The sequence below is a fragment of the Ovis aries genome, chromosome 17 (genome assembly GCF_016772045.2).
Source record: "Ovis aries strain OAR_USU_Benz2616 breed Rambouillet chromosome 17, ARS-UI_Ramb_v3.0, whole genome shotgun sequence".
Classification (NCBI taxonomy): Eukaryota; Metazoa; Chordata; class Mammalia; order Artiodactyla; family Bovidae; genus Ovis; species Ovis aries.
In genome coordinates, this window is record NC_056070.1 from 53,787,047 (window position 1) to 53,802,380 (window position 15,334).

At 51.4% G+C, this 15,334-nt stretch overlaps 1 protein-coding gene across 15 annotated transcripts in view; it reads left to right on the forward strand.

Moving 5' to 3' along the window:
- Positions 1-12,203, forward strand: part of KDM2B (lysine demethylase 2B) — a 119,310-nt gene extending 107,107 nt beyond the window's left edge. For 10 of the 15 annotated variants that reach the window (XM_042234045.2, XM_027956483.3, XM_042234049.2 and 7 more), the window contains 10 exons: positions 688-831; positions 2,065-2,151; positions 2,322-2,591; positions 2,795-2,908; positions 3,576-3,614; positions 3,773-4,452; positions 5,231-5,394; positions 5,484-5,645; positions 6,262-6,480; positions 10,886-12,203. In XM_042234045.2, coding sequence (XP_042089979.1) covers positions 688-831; positions 2,065-2,151; positions 2,322-2,591; positions 2,795-2,908; positions 3,576-3,614; positions 3,773-4,452; positions 5,231-5,394; positions 5,484-5,645; positions 6,262-6,480; positions 10,886-11,067 — 2,061 coding nt within the window. In that variant the 3' untranslated portion in view covers positions 11,068-12,203. The remainder of the gene's footprint in view (positions 1-687; positions 832-2,064; positions 2,152-2,321; positions 2,592-2,794; positions 2,909-3,575; positions 3,615-3,772; positions 4,453-5,230; positions 5,395-5,483; positions 5,646-6,261; positions 6,481-10,885) is intronic. The other 5 variants (XM_042234046.2, XM_027956484.3, XM_042234048.2 and 2 more) reach the window with 3 other exon arrangements.
- Positions 12,204-15,334: the final 3,131 nt, after the last annotated feature.

Consider the following 15,334-nt stretch of genomic DNA (forward strand, 5'->3'; position numbering starts at 1 on the left):
ATTAATCATTTCTACTGCTTTATTGATGATACCCTTAAATGAAACTGGCCATTTGTTTAAGGAGCATATAGCCAGGAATGGCCCAGTGACTGCCCAGGCATATTGGAGCCTGACACCAGTGGTTTCACTCACACAGTGAAAAAAGCAGATGACGTCTTGGTGGTATTCTGAACATAGTTTGACCTCCCTTTAAAGTCCTGAGGACCCAGAATCCTCAATCCGTGCTTTGATGGCCACTGGAGAGATACAGCCTCAGCCCTGACACATCCAGGCTTGGTTTGTGCCCCACCTCCCTCTGCAGGTCTTGTCTCAAGTATGAGGCGGTCCCTGACCTCTGTGTTTCAGGTCAGCCCTCCTTTCCCTCATCTCTCCCCTGGCGGCCCCCCTTGCTTTATTCTCCATTTCCTTTGTCACCATCTAACAGACTCTTCATTTTGTCTGCTTCTCTCCACTAAAATGTAAGCTCAGGATGGCGGAGACTTCTCTCTGTCTGGTTCAGTGCTGGAACAGTACCTGGCGTGTGGAGGTAGTACATGGATAAGGATTTGAATGAATGAATGAATGAACGGTGGCAGCCCTGGGCTGGTTCTCCCAGGGCTCCTGGAAGGCCTGAGGGGAGCTCATTGCCTTTGATCTGTACCCCAGGGTCCCAGCCATGCTGACTTCCCTTGTGTTCTTCCCCTGCAGCCAGTGCTGCCTCACACCGCCGTGTGCCTGGTGTGTGGCGAGGCGGGAAAAGAGGACACAGTGGAAGAGGAAGAAGGCAAGTTTAACCTCATGCTCATGGAATGCTCCATCTGCAATGAAATCATCCACCCTGGATGCCTTAAGGTGAGCAGGCTTGGGGGCATCGGGCTGCACCGCTCAACACCTGACCCTGGCTCGCTCTCTGTGGTGCTGACGCTGGGGGTGGTTGGGGTGGAGGGGAGTAAGTTCTTTCCCTGGAAGACCTGGGAGTCTGGGGGATTCTGTGCATCCGAGGCTGAGCTGAGAGCAGAAGGGCCTGGACTAGCTCAGACCTTGCACACACCCATGTCTCTGCACACACACATGTGTGCACATGCACACACTCCACCTGCTAGGACCTCAGACCCACAGAGTTCCCAGAGTCTTGCACCTGGGCCAGAGAGACTGGGTAGTTGGGTTGCTTTTGGGGCTTCTGGGAAAGTAAGGCCTGGGCCAGGGGAGGGTAGGTCTTGTAACAACAGGTGGTTGCATTCCTGTCCTTTGTGCCAGGAACCTGTTCCCTCAGTGTGCCCAGGACAGGCCTGCCTTCTCCTGGGGACTGTCATGCTGGACCTGCCCTTCTTAGGCAGCCGGTTCCACCTTTGAAAGGAAGCTACTGCTCTGGGCTGGCACATACCTCACGCCTTCTGTCTCAAGTGAATGTCGTCATACCTGGCACCTCCCATCAGCCCAGGTGTATCTCTGTTGAGAGAGATGAGGGTGGGTCTGCCAGTGGGCCTGCCTCAAAGGGTGCTTCGACTCTGAGGTGTCTGTCCCCTTTTCCCTCAGTGATGTTAGCGGAGGTTTGTTTTGACACTTACCCCTTTTCCCCAACACACCCACCTCCCACTCTGAAAGGGGTGCTAAGACTTTCCCCCAGCCCCTGGTCACTTCTCTCTCTCTTGGATCTGAATCTCCAGGAGAACCGGGACAGCACATTTGACGGGCTGATGCCAAGCACCCAGTATGGCGCTGTGAGATGACTGAACAGTGTGTGGGTCCTTGCTGGGTGCCAGGCCCTGAGCTGATTGCTTTCACTAGGTTACCTCATTGAACTCTTACACAACTCCAGGGAAACAGGCACATTCCATTTATGGCTGAGGGTACTTGTCCACGGAGATCAAGCTATTTGCCCAGAATCATGGAGCTAGGAAGAGGCACAATCAGGATTTGAATCCTGACCTGAATCCAGAGCCACCCGTCTTAACTACTACTCTTGTTTTTTCTTGGTCAAAGGTGGTATGGAAATAGCATTTGGGAGGGGGTTGTCAGTGCCTGGGGCAGAGCTGGCCTTGTTCCCCACCTCGTTGCTTGCTGACTGGTGTGTGTCCCTCCCAGATTAAGGAGTCAGAGGGCGTGGTCAACGATGAGCTTCCAAACTGCTGGGAGTGTCCCAAGTGTAACCACGCCGGCAAGACCGGGAAAGTGAGTGCCGGGCTCCAAGTCCCAGGGGTCAGCCCGGGAGGGGTAGACCTTGGCCTTGCCAGACCCAGCTTGTCCCCGCCACGCGATGTCAGCTGGGAGGGGCTCCTGCGGACTCGGGGGCAGGGGCAAGTCCAAAGATATACAGTTGGTGTGTTCCTTCTCTGTTTTTGGCCTACAAGCAAAAGCGTGGCCCTGGCTTTAAGTACGCCTCCAACCTGCCTGGCTCCCTGCTCAAGGAGCAGAAGATGAACCGGGACAACAAGGAAGGGCAGGAGCCTGCCAAGCGGAGAAGTGAGTGTGAGGAGGCGCCCCGGCGCAGGTCCGACGAGCACCCCAAGAAGGTGCCCCCCGACGGCATCCTGCGCCGAAAGTCGGACGACGTGCACCTGAGGCGGAAGCGGAAATACGAGAAGCCCCAGGAGCTGAGTGGACGCAAGCGAGTACGCTTAGGGGCGGGGGGCAGGGACCTGGCAGCGGGCAGCGAGGGGTGGCCTGGCTGGTCCCGGGTGCAGGGGCGCGCGGGCGGGGGCGGGGGCGGGGGCGGGCAGCGGGCCGCCCAAGCAACTCACAGAAGTCCTGAGAGCCCAGCCCAAGAGAAAAGGAGGGGAAAACCAGCGAGTCACTCCTCTTCCCACCCATTTAGGCCTCGACGCTTCAAACGTCCCCCGGTTCCTCCTCTCACCTCTCGCCGAGGCCCCCTCTAGGCAGCAGCCTCAGCCCCTGGTGGAGATCCAGTCTCACTTACTTCCAGCAGCAGGTGCTCCCACGTCGCCCCGCCCCCTCGCCCCAGGCCCCCGGGACCGCGAGTTCCAGGCCCCCCGCCCCCCACTCCCACCCCGCCCCCGCCCCCGCCCCACTGGTCCTCGAACCCACTGCCGCAGACACCGTTTCACCGTAACTTCCCAGGCCCCAGCCCCGGGTCGCCGGCTCATGGTTCTGGCGTGGGGCCTGGGAAGCTGAAGCTGCCGCAGGGAAGCCCTGTGGATCTGGGGAACCTCCGAGGATCCTGGCGGCACCGCTCCACCCACCGGCCCTTCCAGCATCAGCCACGAGGTGGCGCCCGGTTGTCTTCTCCCAGCTTTAGCCATTAAGAATCTGCAGGGAAATCCCGCAGACCCTGCTTCCAGGCCTGGCTCCCAGAGCCAAGTCCGACCTGAATGGGCGACTGCGGATCCCTGGGTCTGTCCAGGGGTGGGAGGTCAATTGGGTGGGGACAGTTCCATCAGCTTCCGCCACTTCCAGATAGTCCTTAAAGCCAGCAGGCAGGGCCCACCCAGAGCGGAGGAGACAGGGGTTTGTTGGGAAGGTGACCCCCCAGCCTCTGCTCTGTAGAGACTGTGGATTCTTGGTGGGGCTGGGTGTGGAGGGGACCAAATCCCGCAACCCCTGGGAGCAAGCTTTGCATCTTTTCTTTCCCATGACAGCTAAAACCCGGCAAAGAAGATAAGCTTTTCAGGAAAAAGGTACCATCTCCCACCCCCCACCCCACCCCGCACCCCCACCCCCTGCTTGTCCCAGAACCTCTCTTGGGGCAGTAGTCTTAGGCTGGAGGGTAGGAGGGCCTGGGTGGGCGCAGTCCTGGGCATGGGGGCTTACTCCTGTGTGTGCTCCACTTCCTCAGCGGCGGTCCTGGAAGAACGCCGAGGACCGGATAACTCTGCCCAACAAGCCTCTCCGGCGGTTCAAGCAGGAACCAGAGGACGACCTGCCCGAAGCGCCCCCCAAGACCAGGGAGAGCGACCACTCGCGCTCCAGCTCCCCTACTGCTGGGCCAAGCACAGAGGGCGCGGAGGGGCCTGAGGAGAAGAAGAAGGTGAAGATGCGCCGGAAGCGGCGGCTCCCCAACAAGGAGCTGAGCAAGGAGCTGAGCAAGGAGCTGAACCAGGAGATCCAGAAGACCGAGAGTAGCCTGGCCCAGGAGAATCACCAGCCCATCAAGTCGGAGCCTGAGAGCGAGAACGAGGAGCCCAAGCGGCCCCTGGGCCTCTGCGAGCGCCCCCACCGCTTCAGTAAGGGGCTCAACGGCACCCCCCGGGAGCTGCGGCACCAGCTGGGGCCCGGCCTGCGCAGCCCGCCCCGAGTCATTTCCCGGCCCCCTCCCTCCGTGTCCCCTCCCAAGTGCATCCAGATGGAGCGACATGTGATCCGGCCGCCCCCCATCAGCCCCCCGCCCGACTCGCTGCCCCTCGATGATGGGGCAGCCCACGTCATGCACAGGGAGGTGTGGATGGCCGTCTTCAGCTACCTCAGCCACCAAGACTTGTGTGTCTGCATGCGGGTCTGCAAGACCTGGAACCGCTGGTGAGGGGCCGAGCTCAGATGGGGAGGCACCATGGGGCCAGGTTGCTGCTAGACCAGGGTGGGCTGGGGCATCCCCATGGGGCGTCACTTGTGATGCTCTCACCTTCTAAGTCAGTCCAGCTTCAGTATCCTCAGAGAGTTCCAGAGTCCCGTCAGTGTGGTCTTGTTGAAAGAGGTGAACCCTATTTGCTTTCCTGGCTTAACTCCTTGGGAGGTGAACTAAGAACCAGGTGGTATCTGTATTCTCTAAGAGTTAGCCCAGGTGAGACTTGCCTGGCAGTCCTGTGGTTGGGAATCCATGCTTCCACTGCCAGGGGCATAGGAATCCCTGGCCAGGAAGTTAAGATCCCATATACCAAGCAGTAGGGCACCAAAAAAAAAAAAAAGGAGCCCAGGTTAAGGGCACCTTGCCAGTTCCTGGTGTTCCTGCTTTGAGAGTCCCCAGCTTTCTGACCTTGGTCAAGTTACTTACCTTCATCTGTGAACAGGCATGCTGCAGGGTGGTTTTGAGGTTTGATCTGTGGAAGGTGTCATAAAGCCCCCAGTAAATACATTATAGGTGCTGGTACTTTCCATGGAGGGTGGGGGAGAAAGGGCTGTGACCCCAGAGCAGCCTCTTCCAGGTGAGAATGAGATAGAAACAGAAGAGTCCAGAGGGCAAAGTTAGGGAGCCTCCGTTTGGGCTCGGGAGGTGGGGGACTGATCACAGCCATGCAGGAGGCTCCCCCAGTGAGCTCCCAACTCTGATGTTGCCCCTTCTGCTGGGCCTGGCCCCCAGGTGCTGCGATAAGCGGTTATGGACCCGCATCGATTTGAACCACTGCAAGTCCATCACGCCCCTGATGCTAAGCGGCATCATCCGGCGACAGCCTGTCTCCCTGGACCTCAGCTGGACCAATATCTCCAAGAAACAGCTGAGCTGGCTTATCAACCGGTTGCCTGGTGAGCACTGGACCAGGGACCCCCCAGAGTGCAGTATTGGGGGCTGGGGGCGTGTCACCTGACCTGTGGCCCCCTCTCTGCCCTCCCAGGGCTCCGAGACTTGGTGCTGTCCGGCTGCTCGTGGATCGCAGTCTCCGCCCTCTGTAGCTCCAGCTGTCCACTGCTCCGGACCCTGGATGTCCAGTGGGTAGAAGGGCTGAAGGACGCCCAGATGCGGGACCTCCTGTCCCCGCCTACAGACAACAGGCCAGGTGAGGGGCCAGGTAAAGGCGGTGTGACCAAGCCGTGCTGGTGGATCTGGTTTCCACCATAGACACGTCTGGTGCTTGTGTCCTCAAGCCTTCTCTGGCCTCGGCCCTTCTGTTCTCAGTCAGCTTTGGGCGCAGAAGGGATCCATGAGAGGGCAGCGGCTCCCATCATGCCACTTTGGGAGCTCTGCGTGGCTCTGACTGCTTTGCTGCTCACTTGTTCTTCTGAGCTCTGCGCCTCGGAAGCATCGGGGTCTGTGTGGCTGGGCAGGGCCTCAGGGATGGAGCCCTCTAGAACAGGTTGCAGGGCTCACTGCTCCACACCCGTACCTTCAAAGAGGAAACTGCTGACCCAGAGATGCTGTGCTATCTCTGCTTTAATTGGCCAAGCACTGAGGGTGGAATGCAGGCTGTGTTTGTAGGTCTTCTGACTTTTAAAGAATTTGCAAATGTAAAACTTGACGTGGAATATGCTAGTCTTTAAATGTTGGAAGCAGTCCTGATCTTTTAGGGGAGACACTCACTGGCTGATTGAAACCCAGGTGTCCCGTCTGGCGGGTGGGCCTTGCAGAGTGTCATGTCCAGGTGACATGTTGCCTCTTCCACGCTCCCCCCTCAGGTCAGATGGACAATCGGAGTAAGCTCCGGAACATCGTGGAGCTGCGTCTGGCCGGCCTGGACATCACAGACGCCTCCCTGCGGCTTATCATCCACCACATGCCCCTGCTCTCCAAGCTCCACCTCAGTTACTGTAACCACGTCACTGACCAGTCCATCAACCTGCTCACTGCTGTGGGCACCACCACCCGGGACTCCTTAACCGAAATCAACCTGTCAGGTCAGTCAGGGGCACCCACGGGGCTCTGTCCAGGACCCCATGGTTCGGGGGGCGGGGTGGGGGGCATTTCACATTTGTAGGGGAATACTTGCTTGCCTCTTGTTATAGGGTCATGTCCTAGGTGCGGTGACATACCAGGGAACAAGACAGATACATGGCCTAGTCTCGCGGGGAAACACATTAAACAATTAAGCATTATTAGATTTTAAATAATTGCTACAAAAAATTAGTGCCAGTAGCAGTGAGCACACATGAGCACAAAGCAGTGGCTCTTGACCCAAAATAAGGGCTAGAAAAGCTTCCCTGGGCTCAGTGGATGAGCTGGTGCTGGGCAGCAGCAGGTGTGGGAGGGCGCCTGGCAGTGCAGCCAGGCCCGGCGGATGGAATACCCGGCTTGATGGCTGCCATTGTCGTCGCTCGTGTGTCCCCCTCCTGACTCTGCTATCAAGGGGCCCGTTGTTGACAAGAAAACCCCACAGTGGAGTCCTCACTCCCTCCACTTACTGATGCAGCTGGATGTTCCTGAGGGCTTGGGGCACGACCAACAGGGAGGTACACCAAGGTGACGCCACCCATTCTCAGCCCAGCCGTTAATCCTGTACTGTTCTGATGGCTTGGGATGGTCAGGTTAGGTGTGGGAGATTTGGATGAGACCAAAAAAAACCAAACTTTTTTTTCCTCCAGAAATTAGGAAGTAGTAAATGATATTCTCACCTCATGTAAACTAATTTTGACACAATCTAATCTGCTGTTGGCTTGGTCAGCATTCACATGCTGTTTTGCTGTTTGCCTCTCTTCGGCCCATGTTCATTCCTGAGAAACTCCTCCTTCCTGTTGCTAATGCTCCATCCGACTGGGAGCGGGGAGGTTTGGCTCACATGAGCTAAAGCTGTACCTTAGTGCCTGGGAGGCCCCTCCCGCCTCCTCAGGGAGTTTTGGTGGCGGGCGGCAGTGGGGTGGTGGCCCCCCAAGGAGGCAGCGAACAGACAGCCACACTGAGGTGAGCTTCCACCAAGACCTCAGCTATTGGTCTTGAAGTGATGCCGGGCTGCCCCGTGGAGAAGGTCCTGGGAGGCAGCTTGTTCTAAGTGCTTGGTAATAATGAACTCGTTCCCTTGCTCTGACTGGGTCACTAGGGTATATAGCAGGGCTAGCCGTCTAAATCCCCTCCCCTGCTCCCCTGCAGCAAGAGGATGTCCATGATATGTGTGTGTGAGTCATCTTTTGCATTTTGTTTTCCACCACAGTCCAGTTGCCTCATCTTTTCGTCTCAGAGCCTGCATGCGTGTCTCCCCATTTGCGTTCAGAGCTGTGACACGCATGAAGGCCTGTCTCCATACCGTTTTTTCTATACTCGGTTCTTTTGAACATGTTTTCTCTTCCTGTAAGTGTAACTAGTTAATGGTAAAATGAGCCTCTGCCACAGAAAGGAGTGCGCTTGACACACTGCCAGATCCTTCAGTGTGGTCAGATCAGGTCTAGTAGCAAAAGTGAAGCCACTTTGGTGCCTTGCCTCCCCTCCTTCTGACCTGGAGGAGCCACCTTCAGATTTTGAGCTCTTGCTGTTTGTTTACCTCCACTTTTACAAACAGCCTACATTGCTATTTCTTGTTTATTTTTTACTCAGATGCTTTTTTTGTTAACTTGCCTTATAGAGCATAAGGATTACTGATCTTAAATTCTCTCCACTGCCGCCTCTCCCACCCCAAATCTTCCCAGTTTGTATGGTTAAGTCAGTGTTATTTACCACATTATGGCCATGCATGTATTGTCCACTGTTGAGCCAAAGTGTGTATTATGAGTATGTTTCTTTCCTTGCACAATTTTTTTGTTTTCCCTAGAGTTAATAATTGCCTCCTTTTTGTTTGCTCAGTCTCTGAACAGACTCTACAACAGACTCAAGCACTATTCTTTACCCTCATGAACTCATCAGGCCCTTGACCAGTCTTGGTAGGAAACCACCCTCCTAGCTTTCTTTCCTCCTGCCCCCACTTGAACTTGACTGCCTCTGCCATCTGCATGTCTGCTTCCTAGGATTTCCTTGGTCTCTGTCTTATGTAGGGGCCCCTCTTTCCTTGGTCCTGTATCTTCTTTCTTGGTTTATCTATTCATTTGGTGGAGGACATAATCCAGATCTTCTGTGTCTGAAATGGTTTCATTATACCTTCATGTTATAATCAATCTCTCAACTTGGAAATATATGTTCTGTGGTTCTGGAAAATTTCCTTGAATTTAATTTCCTCCCCTTCTGTTTTCTTTCCTTAGTAGTCTTGATACTTTTACTTTTTCCCCACCTCTTGTCTTTTGGCTCTATTCTCTGGTTTTCCCCCACTTCTTACACAGTTCATAGTTCACCTCTGAACAACTTAGGTGCTTAGGGGTGGAGCCCTCTGCAGTAGAAAATCCAAATATAACTGATGGTTGGCCCTTGGTATTCACATGTCCTCCGTAACCTCAGGTTCAACCACAAATTCGTAGCACTGTAGTATTTACTGTTGAAACACATGGGCAGATAAGTTGACCTGCACAGTTCAAACACGTGTTGTTCAAGGATCAATTGCAGTGAATTTTTCGTTTCAGACATATGAAAATGCTTTATTATGTAGGTCAGAAAGTCATAAATCGGCAGTTCTCACATGGTTTAGCCTGTATTTTTAACTTGAGAGCTCCGGTTCTCAGCACTGTGGGGAGTGGCCTGTTCTTGTTTCTTGGATCCAGGTGGTGTCCATCCTGAGAATACTGGCGGTTGTGTCTTCTTCTCCGCATAGACCATGCGTTCCTTCAGGAGTGGCCGGTGGGCCTGCCTGAGGGGCTCCTCTCAGTTCTGTCTTCAGCGTGTGGTTTTCTCTTCAGCTGACGGGCTGTTCTTGGGACAAGGTGGGAGCTGACTGACTGTAGATGTCATTGGGTGGTCAGCATGGGTTGTTTCTTTGGGGAACTCCAGACTTGACGTCCATCCATCTTTCCTCTTAAGCTGGTCAAAGTTGCCCAAGGACGCTTTTCTTGACCTCCCAGCTGAAGGGTTCAGGCCAGGCTGCTGGTGTTCTAGGGCTTGGCAGGACAGGAGTCTCGGCGTGTCAACAGTCAGCAGGTAGATTTCCCTGTAACCCCCATTTTTCAGTGGGGCCCTCCTGCCTTCCACAGTGGTGGTGCCTAGCCTAGAGCCTTTCTCTTGCCCAGAGACAAACTCTGGTATAAAGTCTTCCAGCTTTATACCTCTTCCCCTTACAGGGTTTATACACCATCCTTTCTCATTTGACTTTTACAGTAAGATTATGGGGGCAAATATTTGAGAGATTATGAGGTAAGGGGATATCCTTGGAAAATCTGAGGTGTTAATCTTCCAAGTCACCTCTTTGGCAGCATCCTTGTCACTTTCCCATCTGCCTGGCTAACATGGGAGGCACTCAGCTTTCCGTTACCACTTGTTCTGAGTTCATGAGTTCGTTGTTCCGGATTGGATTCTGTTGGCATTGTCTGGAATGTGTATCAAGACCGAGCATTTGTGCAAGGAGGGTGTGCATACCTGAGGAGAGGGCTCTTTGGTGACTCGTGGGGTGCTATGGCATGACTTCTTTGTACCACCTCGCAAGCTGGAGGGACTGGCATGGAGCTGGCACAGGCCTCATGTGCATTACTGCAGTTTGCCCTTACTGTTAACATTTGTTCTACTCAACTCAATAGCAGAATGAAAGTATGCATACTAGCAATGACGAGCAAAGGTCAGTAATACCACTGAGATGAAGGAATCTCCGGGCTCAGGGTAGGGACTTGGCCTCAGTTGGATGAGAGCTGGCACTGCAGCTCATTGACTGAGGGTTCAGTTCTAAGAAAAGAGTATGACAGACCCCAAGTCCACACTGATAGAAATACTTGGTTGAGGGTTCGGAGTTCTGATTTTGCTCTCTGTGGATGGAATCTCTTCAGCCATTTCTAGTGTTAGTTTCCAGCATGGGTTTGAGGTAGACATTCCATGGAAGGGGACCAAGCATGTGGGGCCTTGCAGTAAAGAGCCGGTGTCCAGGGGAGCAGGAGGGTCCCGGGACGGCCTTACCTGTGTCCTCACTGCCCAGCATCTCTTCCCTGGGAATGAGCAGGTAAGCACACAAGAGCATGCAGAGAGAGGTGTTCGTCAGCAGGAGTATAGACATGAAAAGCAAGCTGTTTTCGTGTGTCGTGTGATCTTATCTGTAAAACAACATGGACAGGACCTGTTGATGCGAGAATGTATACATGTAAGACTCTTACGTGGACTTGGGGGTGTTTTTCAGGCATGTATGAACCTTTGTAAGTGGCAGAGGAAACCAGGTCCCATCTGAGGAGATGGAACAGGAGAGCTGCTCAGGGGGATAGGGGTTCTCGGTTCCACGCCTCCTCCACCTCACCTGTGTCCTCTTCCCTCCAGACTGCAATAAGGTGACTGACCAGTGCCTGTCCTTCTTCAAACGCTGTGGGAATATCTGTCACATTGACCTGAGGTACTGCAAGCAAGTTACCAAGGAAGGCTGTGAGCAGTTCATAGCCGAAATGTCTGTTAGTGTCCAGTTCGGGCAAGTGGAAGAAAAACTCCTGCAAAAACTGAGTTAGTCCAAGGACAAGTATGTAAATATGGGGTAGGGGAGGGGAGGGGAGACGCCAGGAGAAGGGGAAAGACTTTACAAAAAACTAGGGCCTTTAAATATTTTCAATTTGGAACTTGGAACAACAAACCCCAGACGATTCCCTTTTGCAAGTCTCGCCGAGGGAGAAGCCAGTCCGCCACCGTTTGGGGGATGAGCGAGCCTGGTGCTTTCCTCTGGTCTTTCTGAATCAAAACCGCACTGCTTTCTGGACCATTGCTCAGGCGGCCTTTACCAAGAAGACATTCCCGTTGGAGAGGAGGATGGACTTGGGCGACATTCTCTTACTGAAGCATGAGCTTAGGAAATTTTGGGGGGGGGTGGTGGTGTTTTTTGTTTTGGACACCTTACTCCTGACAACTTTGGGGGTTTTGGTGTCAACATAAAGTGGACCACACACCACATCTGCCGTCTCAACATGTTTGTTTGGTTTTGTTACATCTTACATTATGCAGAACTATTTTTGTACAAATTGTTTAAAAGTTATTTATGCAAGGTTTGAATGCATACCAGTGTTTTTATTGTTTTGAGATTGCCAACTTCCCTGGTTTCCTTAAGGTAGGAGAGAACTTTTCCCTGTACTTCATACAAACCCATCTATACACGTGCCCAGATCCGGCAAAGCCGGCTAAGACCTCTAGTTAAAAGCATGTCTAACTGGAAGTTGAGAGCCTGCTTTGTATGTCAAGAAATTGCATAAGCATGATGTGGATATATGTAAATTATAGTCAAAGTGAGAGAGACACTTTGCTAAATTTCCTCTGTATAGAATTCACCTTTTTTTTTCCCTCAAAATTTTGAAATTCAGACTTCAGCCTTTGCACTCAGGAGGGGTTTGCTCCAGCATGAGCTCTTATATTCTACATAGATCTAATTTATACAGTGAGTCGAGAAATAGAATAAATGACCCAACGCAGCCTTTTCTTTTCTTCTCTCCTTTGAAGTGAGCTGAGTTCTCATTTGAGGTTTAGCACATGGCTGTTGCCCAGTTGTAAAGTTACGCATTCATAAGTGCCACTGTTGTAAGGTGTTGTTTTCCTAGACCTTCCCTGATGCAGTTTTACCTTTGTTGGATTTGTATAAACAATTGTACAAAAAAACCCACTCTTGGACTTTGAGGGTTTTTGTTCTGGGGCGGACTGGGAGGTCCAGAGGCCATAGTCTCGACACCAGTGTATGCTATTCTGAAGCCAGACTAGGTATCATTTCTTAGACACCAGAGAAATGCAGCAGCCCCTTGGTACATGTCTTTCCGTCTTCAGAAAGAGATCTTGCCGTTCGTAGCTAATAAGGTAAGTCCACATGTAAGAATTAGATACGAACTGCTTTAAGGGGCAGAGTGGCTTACCTGTGTGGTTGCCTCTGACCACGCCTATATAAAATAACTTCCACAGCCACTTGGCATTTCCACTGCCAAAGAGGGGGAACGGGGGTCCACTTGCTCAGCCTCCAGTGGAGGCAACTCAAGGAGACCACAGCCTGAACTGGTGACCTGAGGCTGGGGTGGCTGGAGGCCCTTAGCTAGGAGGTAACTGCCCCAGGTGGGAAGTCAACTTGAGATCACAGAAAGATGCAACTAGTCATTTAAAAATAAAGGTAGACCAGCTTCCTTCCTCAGTCATCAACAGCACCATCAGACTTGGGTCTCATGGGACTAACCTTTCCCAGTAATAGTCATTTCATACTCACACCACCACCCCCAATCCTTTTTTTTCCCCCATGGTGAAATGGTTTTAGATCCCGTCTAGGTCTATGCCTCCTATTCATTTAAATCCAGAGATCCTTTCTGACTCAAACTGGAGACATCTGAAGCTGTTGCACCCTGGAATTTAACTCAGGGGATCCATTTGACAGACGTAAGATTAACACATGATGGTTTATAAAAATGTGGCTCACCTTTAACAAGCCTAATCTCTCATTGTGGAGCACCCACATCAGAGGTCAAGCTGCAGTCTTCTTGGCAGCCTGAGTGCTGCGAACCTCTAAGTAAGACTGACCCTGATGTCCAGTAAAGGCATCTTCTTCCTTGGGAACTGCTGAAGGATGACAGTCGTTTCCATGTAGAATCTCGGCATTAGAAACTAACCCTGTTTCCTGGTCACGTTTGCAGTGTGCTGGTCACAGAGTACCATCCCCCAGGTGTACCAAACAATCCAGTTAGGATTATATAGTAAGTCCCCTATACACAAACAAGTTCTGTTCTGAGAGCACATTCCTAAGTTCAACTTTTTCTGAAGTCCAACAAAGTAGCCTAGATACCTAACTAATGTAATCAGATATATAGAACTGTATAGGTTTATAATACTTTGGACACATTTCTCATCTTCTAGTATAGACTTTCAGTACAGTACCAGCTACATCACTGCTTTAACACTTGCTTCCAGACATCCTGGGCTTGAAATAAACACTGTACTCTACAGTATTGTGAAGTACACAAAAGCACAACCACTCCTAGACGATGCATGCACGACAGTGTATGTGAGGTATGTGAACTAACTCATGACTGGACATGTGAACACATGTTCACAACTTGAAGGTGCATTATGTCAAGGTACTTAGAATATCCCAGTACAGACCTGTTCCTCAGAATGAGCTTTAGATGAGGCTGGGCCAAGCTAGATGCTTGCAAACAGCTATTCTGAGCCCAAATATTGTATCTGATGAAGTAATGGAAGGCACATAAACCATACGGAGCACTTCCTGGGTAAGACCACATCTTAACCCAAGAAAGAGGAGAGGCTCCAACCCTTTCCTCGAGGGATGCTGACCTTGACAAAGGGAGATATCATGGCCCATCGAGTGACATCCTTCCATACCTTGAGGATAAAGAGATGTCACTATTCCCTTGTGGATCCATATGACAGGTTACCTATTCAGAAATAGAGACATGGCATGCAGCTAGAAAATGCAGGTTCCGGAGAGAGATGTTTGCCCTCTGCCAAATAAATTAGTCCCTTATTATTGCAACCTATTAGGCTGAAAATGTGTTTGCTTCTTACTAAGCCAAGGTTGTTTGAAAATGATACCTAAGAAGATCCACCACTAGGAGTTTTTGTTCACTGCTAAAACAAGCACCTGATACTATATATAAGTCCAAGAGGAAACAGTAAATAAGCTGTTTTCAGCTGAGACTATGAGCAAACAAATCTCAACTTTCTAATTTAACTTCAGATACACCAATACCTGCTGCTTGGCTTCTATTTAGGTGTGTTTACTATCTCACCCACTAGCCGGGATTTGAAGACCCCTCCACCAAATTAGTGATTTGTGGGTAATGTTGAATTTCTAGAGTTCACTATCTGACTAGAAGTACAGATTAAGTGCACCTATAGCTTCAGCAGGGGCTGAGCTTTGGGTCTGCCAGCAAACACAAGAGAAGAGGTTTTGAGAGTATCCACAAAGCGCTGGTTTACATGCTTTTGACTCTCACTATCAGAAAACATAGAAAGGCAACTTTATTTCATAGTTAGCCAAACTTCTGGCCGTAAGCACAGCAGGGAAGACTCTTTACCTCCTTTGCTATAATTTTCAGATCTTGTTCATTGACTTCGGGATCCTGAGCACCTGAAGGCATGTGTTACCCACTGCACAGAGTCGAAAGATCAGAAATCCACAGGACTCACCCAAGGAGTTATGTGATGTTTCCCAAAAACATACCTCGTCACCAGCAGTGGAAGTGAATCCACAGTTGGTCTCAACTCAACCACCGTGATCAGAATTAGATCTAAAAGAAGAGAGATTTCAGATCATTAATATCCCAAGAACCTTTTTTGCATAAGTTAGCTTCTCAGGTTTATCATCTCAGGTATTAGAGGAGTTAAGAAAAAACATCAGAGCTAGGTTCAGATTCTGAGGTGGGGGCTTATATTATTTAAAAACTTTTTTCTTTGGCCTCACCATATGACTCACAGGACCTTAGCTCCCCGATCAGGAATTGAACCCAACCCTCGGCAATGAGAGCACAGAGTCTTAACCACTGGACCTCCAGGGAATTCCTTGTGGTGACTTTTTAACAGACTTTAGACAAGTTTTCTCAGAGTCTGAGCTCCCCATCTGTGACATGAGGTAATATATATTTGGAGATAACCACACAGCACCTGGCACAACACCTGGTCACAGTAAACGGTGAAAATGTAGTTAAACTCACCATTAAGTCAGCAGCCAAGGGTAGATGGGGGCAACGTCTTTAAAGGTGCCCCTTGTTCTAAAGGAGGTGCTGGATCAGGCATGGACAC